Here is a 15000-nt window from a genome sequence, read left to right as displayed (position 1 = left end):
ACCGTGGCGCACGGTGTTAGTGTTGCTCCTGCTGGGCTGTGTTTTCCATGCAGCGTTAGCATTAGCGGTGCGTAGCCTGAGCGTTAGTGTTGTTCCTGCAGGGCTGTGGTTTAGGCACACTGTTAGTGTTAGCGGTGCGCAGCATTAGCGTGAGCGTTGCTCCTGCATGGGCTGTGTTTTTTACGCACACCGCTAGCATTAGCGGTGGGCAGCATTAGCGTTGGCGTTAGCGTTAGCGCCGTGGAGTGCAGCGATGGTCTGCTTTGTCTTCCCGAGCCCCGGGCTATCGCCTGGCTGTCTCCGCGTCAGCGATAAGGGGGGGGAGGGACTCTGCCAGGGAAGGAGCGGAAAGGGGGGGAGGTCGGCCCTTTGATGTGACGGAAGCCGGAGGCTCCAGGGGGAGGGGGAGGGGGAGGGGGCTGGGGGGTGTGTGCTAACTCTGCTAACAAGGAGATTAACGAGCGCGATAGGCCCCTTCTCCCTCCCCACGTCCTCTCTGAAGATCCAGCCGTTTGATCCTCGTTCTTCTTCGCTGGTTTTTGCAGGAGATGCCGTGGCCCTGAGCCCAGCTCCTCCTCCTCAGCAGTCCTCCCAGCCCTCCCCTGCAGCACCCCCGGCCCCTGCAGCGCCCCCTGTGGCCGATGCTGGTAAGATGCTGTAGGATTATTATGTTTAGAACAGCCCTTCATGTGTATGTTACTAGTTATGGATGTGATGCTTTTACTTGCGGGAGAACCTATGCACTTGTAAGTGGCTTTGGAGTAGAAGCGTCGGCCAAATTACTAAAATGTAAAATGTAAACGTGTATATGTCTGCTGAAATAATTAGAATGAAATTGTAATTAGTTCTGCCTGTGGTTGTGTTTTGTTGCTGTATGTATGTTTACATGTATGTGTCCTTTTTCTGTGAAAATCAGTATGTGTGCAACATACACATTTCCAGACCTAAGAATGAAACTGACGTTTTTGACAAACATTAGTGTCATGAATATGTTGTTTTACAAGGCACTAAATATGTGTAGATGTGTGTGTGTGTATAATGTGAATGTCAGAGTGTTTGTATACTGTGAGTGTGATAGTGTGTATAAATATGTGTGTATAATGTGAGTGTGAGAGTGTGTGTATCAGTGTGTGTGTGTATAAGTGTGTGTATAATGTGAGTGTGAGAGTGTGTGTATAATGTGAGTGTATAAGTGTGTGTATGGCTGTACTGATGTGTGTGTCCTGTCTCCAGTTCTCTCTGCTCCCCGCAGTGTGGCTGAGGCTCTGCAGCAGCGCATGGACCGGTACAAGGCCGCCGCAGAGGGAGCCAAGAGCAAGGGAGACGACCGCAAGGCCCGCATGCACCAGCGCATCGTCAAGGTAACGCCCGCGCGTCGTCGCGGTTACGCCCGCGCGTCGTCGCGGTTACGCCCGCGCGTCGTCGCAGTTACGCCCACGCATCGTCACGGTAACGCCCGCGCATCGTCACGGTAACGCCCGTGCATCGTCCCGGTAACACCCGAGCTGCGCTCAGTGCCTTGGGCCCATGATGACCGAAAACCGGCTGCGCTTGGCCGAGACTGGCCTCAGGCAGTCAGAGGTGGAGCGGTCTGAATTCAGGCAGGGGTCCCCTCTCCTGGGGACCACAGCCAGAGGCCCACGGCAGTCAGGGAGCGACACGCTTCTCTGGCCAGTGCTAACTCTCTTCTGTAGTACTGGGTGGCTGTGTAGCCTAGCCATTTTTTTAAGCCCTTATTTAAATGTTGTGAGAGAGAAATGAGGGGGAAGTGTTTGAAAGCAGGCGACAGAGCGGCCTGCAGGTGTACTGCTCGGCGAGTCGCTGACAGTGATGGACGTTTGTAGCGATAACGCACTGACGCTAACGCACTGACGCTAACGCACTGACGACTGACAGTAACGCACTGACAGTAACGCACTGACGGTAACGCACTGACGACTGACAGTAACGCACTGACGCTAACGCACTGACGCTAACGCACTGACGCTAACGCACTGACGACTGACAGTAACGCACTGACGGTAACGCACTGACGCTAACGCACTGACGCTAACGCACTGACGCTAACGCACTGACGACTGACAGTAACGCACTGACAGTAACGCACTGACGGTAACGCACTGACGACTGACAGTAACGCACTGACGCTAACGCACTGACGCTAACGCACTGACGACTGACAGTAACGCACTGACGCTAACGCACTGACGCTAACGCACTGACGCTAACGCACTGACGACTGACAGTAACGCACTGACGACTGACAGTAACGCACTGACAGTAACGCACTGACGGTAACGCACTGACACGGACTCATCAGCTCCCTAGAGCGTTCATCAACCCCCCCGCACTTCCACCCTGTGATGGGAGCGCCATCTCTCACCTGTCTCTCTCTCTCTCTCTCTCTCTCTCTCTCTCTCACCCATCTCTCTCTCTCTCTCTCTCTCTCACAGCAATACCAGGATGCAATCAGAGCCAACAAAGCTGGACGCCCTGTCAACCTGTCTGACCTCCCCGTGCCTCCCGGTAACCGTCTGTCTGTCTGCCTGTCCGTCTTTCTCTGTCCGTCCGTTTGTCTTGAACGTCTGTCTGTCTGTCTGTCTGTCCATCTGTCTCTGCCTCTGTCTCTCTGTCTGTCTGTGAGTGTTTTGTATCCATTTCTGCTCGTTTAACTCCCTAGTAAATGCTATGGGCCTGAAAAGTCGAGGAAAATATCCCTGCGTCTTTGAAAAGCGATTTTCCTATTTTCCCCAAAAATTAATGTGTACGTGTGTGAAGAGGGAGATTTCTTAAATGTGATGCTGTTCTTTATAAAGCATGACATAATGCGATCCTCCCAGACGAGACGCACGACTCAAAGTCAGTCTGTGCTGCGCTGTCACGCAGAATGACTCATCACCGCGTCACGCTGTGGAGACAAAGACGCTCCACCTGCCTCTCAGAAGCTTCCGGATCACATGCATGCTGATCCTGAAAGCGTCTTTCTGTGTGGTGAATGCCACGTGTCGTCTGGAGAGGAGGTTCGGCGTGGTGACTGTCACGTCTCCCCCCCCCCGCCCCCGTTAGGCTGTCCGCCGCTCCAGGGCGCTGAAAGCGGGGAGCAGAACTTCATGGGCGTCCTGGAGAACGCCATGAAGCTGGCCAATCAGGACGCAGACGCGGAGGAAGAGGGGGGGTCGGAGGAGGGCGTGGCGAAGGTGAGGGTCGGCGTGTGCGTGAGTGTGAGGTCGTGCAGCTCCTCAGCGCAGCCTGCTGCGGGAACGCAGGCACGTCACACCACGTCCAACACACACACACACACACACACACACACACACATTCACACACTCTCACACACACACGCACACACACTCGCACTCACACTCACACATTCACACACACACACACACACACACATACATACACTTACACACTCTCACACACACACGCACACACACTCGCACACATTCACACACATACACTCACACATTCACACACATACACTCACACATTCACACACATACACTCACACATTCACACACATACACTCACACATTCACACACATACACTCACACATTCTCTCACACACACACACACACACTCACACATTCACACACATACACTCACACATTCACACACATACACTCACACATTCACACACATACACTCACACATTCACACACATACACTCACACATTCTCTCACACACACACAGAAGCACTCACACACACACACGCACTCACACTCACACATTCACACACACTCACACACTCTCTCTCACACACACACACACACACACTCACAAACACACACACACACACATTCACACACTCACATACACACACACGCACGCACACATCTCTGCAGAATCCAGTGCACAAACAACATTTTTATGCTTTCTAACCGGGTGTATCATTACCACCATTGACACCAGGTGAACTTCATCTGTGGCTGGTAAGTTTGCCCGCTCCGGCAGTGTCTGTGGCAGGTAACCAGACCGCACTTGCCGTTTAACTTTAAAATGTAACTGAAGGTGACGCAACAAAACCACTATAATGGTGTCTCTGTCTGTCTACGGCGATCCGTGGGGCTCAGCTTTTCCTCTCGCTCTGTGTCTGCAGCCGTCAGCGAGACCGGCCGCCCAGCGTGCCAAGGCCCCTCCCCCCGCCGGCTCCACTGCCCCGGACACGCCCTCCGCCCAGGGTCAGGGGTCAAAGCTGGGCCCGAAAGGTGAGTGTGGGAGCGCATGTGTGTGTGTGTGCGTGTCCTCCGTGAGGCCACAGGCTGTGTGTGCGTGTGCGTGCGTGCGTGTGAGTGTGTGTGAGTGTGTGTGAGTGTGTATATGTATGTCTGTGTGTGTGCAATAAATGAATAACTTGGCCGAAAGGTGTAATGTCTTTAGTATGACGGGTGTGTGGTGATGTCACTTCCTGTCCTGCAGCTCAGCAGCAGCTGGACTTCCTGCTGAGGCGCCGGCAGCAGTTCATGCGCGCGGCGCTGCGCTCCAAGCAGATGAGGGACATGCCGGGCGCGGCCCTGCACCTCCGGCACGCCAAGGGCCTGGACCCCATGATCAGCGCCGCCAAGGGGGGGCTGCCCGTCGACATCTCCAAGGTAACCGCGAGCCTCGTCCTGCCGTCGCGCCACGCCCCCCCCCCCCCCCCCCCCCCCCGCAGCAGGAGGGCCCCGTGCGCCAGATGGAGGCTAATGTGGGAAGGGCTTAATTGAGGCCCCTGTGGATTTATTTATTTATTTCGCTCTCTCGCTTTCACACCCTGTTATTTTTTTTTCCACTGTCTCTCAATTTTTATTCTCCGTCTGCGTGTTTCCAAATCCCCCTTCTTTTTCCTTTTCCTCTCCTAACTCCTGCTGTTTCTTCCTGTTCTTCCACACCTCCCAAACCCAACTTCTCCCTAACCCCAGTCCTCTCCCTAACCCGACTTTGTCTTTCCCTAACCCCAGTCCTCTCCCTAACCCCAGTCCTCTCCCTAACCCGACTTTGTCTCTCCCTAACCCCAGTCCTCTCCCTAACCCGACTTTGTCTCTCCCTAACCCCAGTCCACTCCCTAACCCGACTTCGTCTCTCCCTAACCCCAGTCCTCTCCCTAGCCCGACTTTGTCTCTCCCTAACCCCAGTCCTCTCCCTAACCCGACTTCGTCTCTCCCCAGGTGCCCAGTGCTCCGGTCTCCGAGGATGACTACTCGCTGGCTCAGTCGCGAAGCTCTCCTCTCTCCCCTCGCACCTCTGAGCAGTACGCCCAGCTCATGGACCACCTGCGCCAGCAGCATGAGGTCAATCCAGAGTCAGACCACGTCCTGTTCACACACGGTCAATCCAGAGTCAGACCACATCCTGTTCACACACGGTCAATCCAGAGTCAGACCACATCCTGTTCGCACACGGTCAATCCAGAGTCAGACCACATCCTGTTCACACACGGTCAATCCAGAGTCAGACCACATCCTGTTCGCACACGGTCAATCCAGAGTCAGACCACATCCTGTTCACACACGGTCAATCCGGAGTCAGGCCACATCCTGTTCACACACAAGTCAATCCAGAGTCAGACCACATCCTGTTCACACAGTCAATCCACACCATATCCTGTTTACTTGTAGTTGCTACCAGTAACTCACTGTTTATAAACAATTCAAGTATTTTACAGAGTAAAAACCTTTTGATAGGCTTAAACAGGTTAGTGATTGACAGCCAGCCCAAGCCCCACCAATCTCTGTTGCTATAGTAGCTCATTCACCCACCACTGACAGTCACCCTGCGTCTGTAGTCACGTACCACCCTCTGGCTCCCCTGTGACCCAACCCCTGTCTTTCCCTCCACAGAAGTGCCTGGGATACTCCCAGCAGTTCACCCACATGGGCAACGTGGCCGAGACCTCCAGGTGAGCAGCAGCCTATCACGTACCGGCGTGTGAATCACTCCAGGCCCTCTGTCTGCCAATAGCAGTAGCGAACTACGGGAGATTCCTTCCAGGGTCCAGTGCGTGGCGACGTCAAATGCTAGATCTTTAAAGGGTCCAGTTTCTGTTGAGGGTAAACATTAGATATCATCAGATCTTCTAGGACCCAGCTTTTGGTGAGGGGAAACGTTAGATCTTCCAGGACGCTGTTTGGGCTGAGGGTAAACTGTAGATCCCGCTGGTGAAGCTGTAGATGAGGTGCGAGAGAGAGAGTGCGAGAGAGAGAGAGAGAGTGCTAGATCGTGAGAGAGCGCTTTGTAGGACCAGCGCTGTGATGAGGCTGCGATGGCGGTGTTGTGTCTCTCCGCAGGTTTGAGAAGCTGGCGGCCGAGTGCATGAAGAGCATCGAGATCCTGAAAACGGCTCACGCCAAGGGCCTGGCCGTGCCGCGCTTCCACACCGAGGAGCGGACCTTCAGCGCCGTCAAGTCAGTCAAACACCGGCCCAACCCCCTCAACACCGCCCAAACCCCCTCAACACCGCCCAAACCCCCTCAACACCGCCCCTAACCCCCCTAACCCCCTCAACACCGCCCCTAACCCCCTCAACACCGCCCCTAACCCCCCTAACCCCCTCAACACCGCCCCTAACCCCCTCAACACCGCCCCTAACCCCCTCAACACCGCCCCTAACCCCCCTAACCCCCTCAACACCGCCCCTAACCCCCTCAACACCGCCCCTAACCCCCTCAACACCGCCCCTAACCCCCCTAACCCCCTCAACACCGCCCCTAACCCCCTCAACACCGCCCCTAACCCCCCAAACCCCCTCAACACCGCCCCTAACCCCCTCAACACCGCCCCTAACCCCCTCAACACCGCCCCTAACCCCCACAACACCGCCCCTAACCCCCCAAACCCCCTCAACACCGCCCCTAACCCCCTCAACACCGCCCCTAACCCCCCAAACCCCCTCAACACCGCCCTTAATCCCCTCAACACCGCCCCTAACCCCCTAACCCCCTCAACACCGCCCCTAACCCCCCTAACCCCCTCAACACCGCCCCTAACCCCCTCAACACCGCCCCTAACCCCCTCAACACCGCCCCAACCCCCTCAACACCGCCCCAACCCCCTCAACACCGCCTCTAACCCCCTCAACACCGCCCCTAACCCCCCAAACCCCCTCAACACTGCCCCTAACCCCCTCAACACCGCCCCTAACCCCCTCAACACCCCCTCAACACCGCCCCTAACCCCCTCAACACCGCCCCAACCCCCTCAACACCGCCCCAACCCCCTCAACACCGCCTCTAACCCCCTCTAACCCCCTCAACACCGCCCCTAACCCCCCAAACCCCCTCAACACTGCCCCTAACCCCCTCAACACCGCCCCTAACCCCCCAAACCCCCTCAACACCGCCCCTAACCCCCTCAACACCGCCCCAACCCCCTCAACACCGGCCCAAACCCCCTCAACACCGCCCCTAACCCCCTCAACACCGCCCCTAACCCCCTCAACACCGCCTCTAACCCCCTCAACACCGCCCCTAACCCCCCAAACCCCCTCAACACCGCCTCTAACCCCCCTAACCCCCTCAACACCGCCCCTAACCCCCTCAACACCACCCCTAACCCCCTCAACACCGCCCCTAACTCCCTCAACACCGCTCCTAACCCCCTCAACACCGCTCCTAACCCCCTCAACACCGCCCCAAACCCCCTCAACACCGCCTCTAACCCCCCAAACCCCCTCAACACCGCCCCAAACCCCCTCAACACTGCCCCTAACCCCCTCAACACCGCCCCAAACCCCCTCAACACCGCCCCTAACCCCCCAAGTGTGTGTGTTTCTGCACATGCTCAGTGCACTACACAGTGTGAGGCTGACACTTTCACCTCACACAACCCCGCTGTTATTACAGTGCAGTAAACCTCTGCAACAGGCTGAGAGGGCAGGGCGGTCCTATCTGCTTTCTCTGGGTAATGTGTCCCTGTATTGGATGTAGAGTAATGTAATATAGGGTGCAGTGGCCCTGTGTCTCTCTTCATCAGTCAGGATGCGCGTGAGTGTGAGTGTGAGTGTGAGTGTGAGTGTGAGTGTGAGTGTGAGTGTGAGTGTGAGTGTGAGTGTGAGTGTGAGTGTGAGTGTGAGTGCACTGTGGCCCTGTGTCTCTCTTGTGATGTATCAGTGTGAGAGTGTGAGAGAGTGAGAGAGAGTGAGAGAGTGTGTGTGAGAGTGTGAGAGTGTGAGAGTGTGAGAGTGTGAGAGTGTGAGAGTGTGAGAGTGAGAGAGTGAGAGTGTGAGAGTGTGAGAGTGTGAGTGTGAGAGAGTGAGAGAGTGTGTGAGAGTGTGAGAGTGAGAGTGTGAGAGTGTGAGAGTGTGAGAGTGTGAGAGTGAGAGAGTGAGAGAGTGTGAGAGAGTGAGAGAGAGTGCGCGCACTGTCGCCCTGTGTCTCAGGTGATGTATCAGTGCAGCAGTATGGATCTGTAAATGAGGGGGTCGATGCTGGCTGGCGAGAGGCGGGGCCGGTATCAGTGATTCACACAGTCCTGGGGAACCGTCCCCTGGGATGGAGGGAGAACATGCAGATTACCCTTTCAGCCTCACACACACACACACACACACTCATTCACTCACTCACGCAGACACAAAATGCACACACACACACACACACACACACTCTCACTCACTCACTCACTCACTCACTCACTCACTCAGACACAAAATGCACACACACACACACACTGGCACACACACACACACACATTCACTGACACACACAGACACGCATGCATGCACACATACACACAAGCAGACACACACACGCAGACCCATACACTCACACACACATACACACACACACACACACGCATGCACACACACCGCACACGCATGCACACACGCTCGTATACACACACACACACACACCCACACACACACACACGCGCACACGCATGCACACACGCTCGTATACACACACACACCCACCCACACACACACACACTCAACTGACAGATGGGTGTACTTGCAGTTAGAGGTGTGTAAAACTCATTGGCAGGCTGAGAGAATGTCACGAGCGTTGGTTCAGTGACAGGTGGTGTCAGAACGAGAAATGAAAAAACAAGAAATAACACTCTCTCTTCCTCTCTCCCCCTCTCTTTCTCTGCACCCCTCTCCTCTCTACCCTCTCTCTTGTTGCTGTTTGCAGAATCTTCCCAAACCTGACGGCCAACGACCTGGTGCTGACTGTAGTAAAGGGAATAAACCTCCCAGCACCACCAGGTGTGTGTGTGTGTGCGCATGTATGCGTGTGTGTGTGTGTGTGTGTGTGTGTGCGCATGTATGCGTGTGTGCGTGTGCGTGTGAGAGAGATCTGTACCACCAGGTGTGTGTGTGTGTGTGTGTGCGTACAGGCCTTGTGTGTGTATACCTATGTGTGTGTATGCTCATTTAAGTTATGGAAATTTAGATGTTTTTGCCATTGTACACTGTAAAGTATTACCATGCCAGCCCTGTATACTGCCCTCTATGGCTTTCTGAGGCTCTATGTCTGTCTGTCTGTCTGTCTGTCTGTCTGTCTGTCCAGGAGTCTCTGCCAGTGATTTGGATGCCAGTGTGCGCTTTGAATTTCCATTCCCCAGCTCGGTAAGACACACACACACACACACACACTCTCACACTCTCACACTCTCTCCTACACTGCTGGTACAGTACACAAGTGGCATATTGAAAAGTTGCACTGTGAGTATAAACACCCCTCCCTTTCTGTTTTCCCTCTCCACTTATCCTCTCCAGGAAGAGCCCCAGAAAGACAAGACCAGCACTGTGAAAGACACCAACTGTCCAGGTATGAGCTCACAGACTCATTCAGAAAAACACCAACTGTCACCAACTGTCACCAACTGTCACCAACTGTCACCAACTGTCACCAACTGTCACCAACTGTCACCACTGTCACCAACTGTCCAGATACAACTCACTGACTGACATATTGACAGGCATATTGACATATCACACTGGAATGTGACCCAGTGACACGGTGATTTTAGGTCATGATGGTATCCCCCCTCCCTCTCCAGAGTACAAGGCGAAGTTTAAGCTGAACATTAACCGAGGTCACAGGGGCTTCAAGAGGGTGGTCCAGTCTAAGGGCATCAAGTTCGAGGTCGTCCATAAAGGGTGAGAGACCTGTGTTCTCTGTTTTCTCTGTGTTCTGTGTGCGTGTGCATGTATACTGGTCCCAATATTTCTGAACTGGATGGATGTGTTTTTGTGTGCATGTATGTCTGGGATTTTAGAACCGGATGTGTGCTTTGCTTCTGATGTTCACGGTTGCATGTTTGTACTGATACGGTGTGTGTGTGTGTGTGTGTGTGTGTGCTTCTGTGCAGAGGGCTGTTAAGGTCGGATAAGGTGGTGGGGACTGCACAGCTTAAACTGGAATCTCTGGAATCCCAGTGTGAGATCAGAGAGATGATAGAGGTGAGAAACATGCCATCGTACACACACTTTTACACACACACACACACACACACACCATTAGTACACGATAGATTCAAACAAGCACAAGCACACTCGCACACCATCAGACACTATTATGTACTCATAAACAAACGCATAGCATGTCTGACATGCCTATGTGTGTGTTTGTATATGTGTGTACGTATCTGGGTACACATCTGTTTGTGTACGTGTGTACGTGTGTACGTGTGTGTGTGTGTGTGTGTGTGCGTACGTGTATCTGTGCGTGTGTACGTGTGTGCACGTGTGTGTGTGTGTGTGTGTGTGTTCTTGCACGTGTGTGTGTGTGCGTGTGTGTGTGGGTGTGTGTGTGTGTGTGTGTGTACCTGTACCTGTGTGTGTGTATCTGTGTGTATGTGTGTGTATCTGTGTGTGTGTGTGTGTGTGTGTATCTATGTGTGTGTGTGTGTGTGTGCGCACTGCTGCAGGTGCTGGATGGGCGGAAGCCCACGGGCGGGCGTTTGGAGGTGCGTGTGAAGATTCGGGAGCCGCTGGGGGGGCCGCAGCTCCACACGGTCACAGAGCGCTGGCTGGTGCTGGACCCCCTCCCAGAGCCCCCCCCGAGGGAGAGGGAGAGGGAGAGCGCCCCGAGGAGAGGGGACCAGGGGCCCCCCCACAAGAAAGAGGTGTGCTGGGTGACTCCTGCTTCTCTGTGTCATAGAAATAAAGTGACAGTGGACGTATATTTTTCTTTTGTTTTGAGGATCAAATTTCTCAAATTTACACTGAAAGTACAGTCATTTTCTCTTTGGGTACAAATGAGTGCATTTTCCAAGCCAAAAGGTTCTATATTGCTGACTACGGGTACAATTTTATGTATTTTGTACATTAAAAAGCATTTGTACCTTTTTTAGGCACCTTTTAGACCTTTATCTCTGAGGGTGTCTTTTAACGGTCATCATAAACACGCGATTGCCACAGAGATCTGTAACAGTGACTGTTTAAAGCTCACGTGAGTGTAATTTGTGTACTGTACTGAAAGTACATCATGATGGTTCAGTATCCACTTTCTATGGGGAGGCACTGTATCTTTTTTTTAAATTATTATTATTCATTGATAAACGGTGTGTGTTGGTTGTCTTACAGGTTTCCTTTCCGAAATCGTCAGAACGACCGCAGAACGACCACGGGAAGAACTCCAGGTACGTCCCGGTCCGTCTGTCCCTCTCTGTCTGCCCGACTGTCTGCGTGGCGCGCTCAGTCCCGGCGTAACGTAGCGAAGCGTGCGTTTAAACAGAAACGGAGGCGCGCTGAACATCCGTGGACGAACTGACTGACGCTGTAGGGTTTGCTCCTATGGCATTAAAGGCTTTAAAGCATAGGACTACAGTACGCCATTATTGATTCGGGCTACACGCCCGCCAAATTGGAGCAAACATAGCTCAAAGCCTGTTGCAAAACGTTGCACGCCGTTGGGACAAAAAAAATACAGCGGTGTCTCGTCGTGAGCTTGCAGGAGGTCTGTCGGTCCTTCCAGGATATCCGTCATCAATTGAATTGACTTTACTTTCTTTATTATCCCGGACAAGCCCTCCGAAACGTGAGTCAGCTGCACCTTCTGAATGGGGCCACATTGGCTCAGGCGGTAAGAGCGGTCGTCTGGAGGGTTGCCGGTTCGATTCCGCCCTGGGCTGTGTCGAAGTGTCCCTGAGCAAGACACCTAACCCCCAAATGCTCCTGACGAGCTGGTCTGTGCCTTGCATGGCAGCCAGTCGTCATTGGCGTGTGTGTGTGTGTGTGTGTGTGTGTGTGTGTGTGTGTGTGTATGTGTATGTGTGTGTGTGTGTGTGTGTGTGTGTGTGTGTGTGGGTGAATGAGAAGCATCAATTGTACAGCACTTTGGATAAAGGCACTAACTAAATGCCAATCATTTACCGTTTACCTTTTTTTTGTTTTGTTGCGTCCTCCATTAGTCTGTTTTGTGTGTTTACTTACTGGCCTGTATTGCAGCAGAGTTGGACTTTGGCTGGCCGGGGTGGATTTGGACCAAATTCATTTAGATTCCTCTTCACTCTCGCCTCTTCACAACCACGTTCTTGTGCCGCGTTGCTGTGAAACGGCACCAAAACAACACGAGATACTATTTATCTTTAGCTCTTTAGCCAAACTGAGCCGTAGGTACGCTTTAGCGGCGAGCATTGCTGGGTTGAATGGCCTCGTCGTTATGTTCCGTTGTCGTTTTGCTATGTTTTGTTTATCGTCGGCCACGCGCAGCAGCCTGGATTCGTCGTCGTTGTTGTTGTTGTTGTTGTTGTTGCTGTTGCTGTTGCTGTTGCTGTTGCTGTTGCTGCTGTTGCTGTTGTTTTCGCCCCCCCTTTTCTGTCCCACCCCGATGCCTGGGCCTTCCAGGGCTTGGCGTCTCGATGTGGGTCTGCCTCCCGCGCTGACGGGGCCGGCCCAGGCCTCGCGTGCGGACGAGCCCCCGGGGCGTGGAGAGCACGCTCCCGCCACACGTTTCATCAAAGCGCACAGACCGCCGCCTTTGCTCACTTTATGAAAGGAGAACAAGCGGAGCGGTTTACGTCAATATGCCCTGCATGCTGCCGGACGGACACGGACGGACAGATGGCGAGAGTTTAGACGGTTCGAGGAGCGGGGTCAGAGCTGGTGAAACACTGGAGACACGAGAAGCGGAGGAAGGAGGGGAGGGGGGGAGTCTGCTTCAGGCCGTCTTGTACAGTCATCACCGTCTTCATCCTTTTCATGTCTTTTCCCTCCCTCCCTATGAGTCACTGCGGTCTCCCTCTCTCTCTTCCTCACCCTCTACTCCCTCTCTCTGCTCTCTGCCCCCTCTTTCTTCCTCTCTCTCACACTCTCTCTCTCTCTCTCTTTCTTCCTCTTTCACACTCTCTCTCTGTGCTCTCTCTTTCTTTGCTCTTTCTCAATTTAATTCAAATGAGCCTTATTGACATGGTAAGGGTACGCGTACGTTGCCAAAGCGTACACAGACATAACAAACCAAAATAGCCTGTAACAAATTGAACTACAATAAACATACAAAAGAAACAAATTCTACATCTCCTACACATACAATTTGTTGTACGTCGCTCTGGCTAAGAGGGTCTGCGAAATGCCTTTAATGTAATGTAAAGAACTACCAACAGATCTTTCTTTATTTCGGTTTTTGGTGTCATTTGTCCCTCGGTTTGTGGCCAGATTCACACATTCCCTCCGCTCTCCCAGAAGGAATTGGGGGCCTCGCTATTACTGAGAGCATCTCAAACTGTTTTTGGGGGAGTGCTGTGATCTTGCCTCTCTGTGTTTCCTACATTTCGTGAGGAAATGAAGCTCTGTCTCCACTTAAGTCACAGATTGAGCACAACCGCTCCCTCCTCTCTACCCCCTCTCCCTCTCTCTATCTCCCCCCCTCCTCTCTCTCCCCTCTCTCTCTCTGTCTCTCTCTCTCTCGGTCTCTCCCTCTCTCTATCTCCCCCCTCCTCTCTCTCCCTCTCTTACTCTCCCCCCTCTCCCTCTCTCTCTGTCTCTCTCTCTCTCTGTCTCGACCTCTACCCCCTCTCCCTCTCTCTCTGTCTCTCTCTCTCTGTCTCTTCCTCTACCCCCTCTCCCTCTCTCCCTCTCTCTCTCTCCCCCCTCCTCTCTCTCCCTCTCTCTCTCTCCCCCCTCCTCTCTCTCCCTCTCTCTCTGTCTCTGTCTCTACCCCCTCTCCCCCTCACTCTCTCTACCCCCTTCTCCCCTCTCTCTCTCCTCAGCGATGCACTTGGCCTGGTTATGACAGATAAAAGGAGAAGATTCATAAAGGATCCCAAAGCTGATATATCTGGCTTTGATGTTACAGACGTAAAGATGTTGTGCGATTGACAGACGAAAAGAAGACGTGTAAGAAGAAAGGATGGGGGCGGGGGGGGGGGGCGAGGGATGAAGAATGAGCGATTGTACCATTTGCGTCTGTCTGGCAGCTCTTTGAGAAGATCATCCGTGCACACCGAAAAAAATAATCCTGAGCTTTACCGAACCGAAACTACGCCCCAGTCCTCCGCCTTGACCACCTGTCACAGTCGAGAGATAGGCCCAGACCAGCCCTCATGGAGCCCCAGAGACACTGAGACACAGGAGCTGTGCGACAGAGAGAAGCTGGTACTGACACAGAGAGGGAAAGAGAGAGTGACAAATGAGAGAGAGAGTCACGACACACTGCGCAAAAGTAGTGTTGGCCCACGCCAGTTCATATGTGATAGCCGCGATCGCTACATCGTGCTACATATGCGGTAGCCGCGATCGCTACATCGTGCTACATATGCGATAGCCGCGCTTGCTACATCGTGCTGCATATGCGATAGCCGCGATCGCTACATCATGCTACATATGCGATAGCCGTGATCGCTACATCGTGCTACATATGCGATTGCCGCGATCGCTACATTGTGCTACATATGCGATAGCCGCGATCGCTACATTGTGCTACATATGCGATAGCCGCGATCGCTACATTGTGCTACATATGCGATAGCCGCGATCGCTACATCGTGCTACATATGCGATAGCCGTGATCGCTACATCGTGCTACATATGCGATTGCCACGATCGCTACATTGTGCTACATATGCGATAGCCGCGATC

The 15000-nt window shown here is 53.4% G+C and overlaps 2 protein-coding genes across 2 annotated transcripts in view; one reads left to right on the top strand and one right to left on the bottom strand.

The window, feature by feature from the left end:
- Positions 1–15000, bottom strand: part of LOC133118456 (protein YIPF2-like) — a 178917-nt gene that overhangs the window by 56107 nt on the left and 107810 nt on the right. The window lies entirely within an intron of this gene.
- Positions 1–15000, top strand: part of cc2d1a (coiled-coil and C2 domain containing 1A) — a 34189-nt gene that overhangs the window by 12166 nt on the left and 7023 nt on the right. Inside the window, exons 9-24 of the mRNA XM_061232108.1 lie at positions 546–647; positions 1234–1361; positions 2454–2526; positions 3067–3197; positions 4102–4210; positions 4422–4594; positions 5150–5272; positions 5822–5880; positions 6269–6385; positions 9110–9183; positions 9488–9546; positions 9697–9748; positions 9981–10080; positions 10293–10383; positions 10851–11048; positions 11509–11564. Coding sequence (XP_061088092.1) covers positions 546–647; positions 1234–1361; positions 2454–2526; positions 3067–3197; positions 4102–4210; positions 4422–4594; positions 5150–5272; positions 5822–5880; positions 6269–6385; positions 9110–9183; positions 9488–9546; positions 9697–9748; positions 9981–10080; positions 10293–10383; positions 10851–11048; positions 11509–11564 — 1645 coding nt within the window. The remainder of the gene's footprint in view (positions 1–545; positions 648–1233; positions 1362–2453; positions 2527–3066; positions 3198–4101; positions 4211–4421; positions 4595–5149; positions 5273–5821; positions 5881–6268; positions 6386–9109; positions 9184–9487; positions 9547–9696; positions 9749–9980; positions 10081–10292; positions 10384–10850; positions 11049–11508; positions 11565–15000) is intronic.

The sequence above is a fragment of the Conger conger genome, chromosome 2, assembly GCF_963514075.1.
Source record: "Conger conger chromosome 2, fConCon1.1, whole genome shotgun sequence".
Classification (NCBI taxonomy): Eukaryota; Metazoa; Chordata; class Actinopteri; order Anguilliformes; family Congridae; genus Conger; species Conger conger.
Note: the sequence above shows the minus strand (reverse complement) of the source record. Positions and strands in the feature narration are given on the sequence as shown.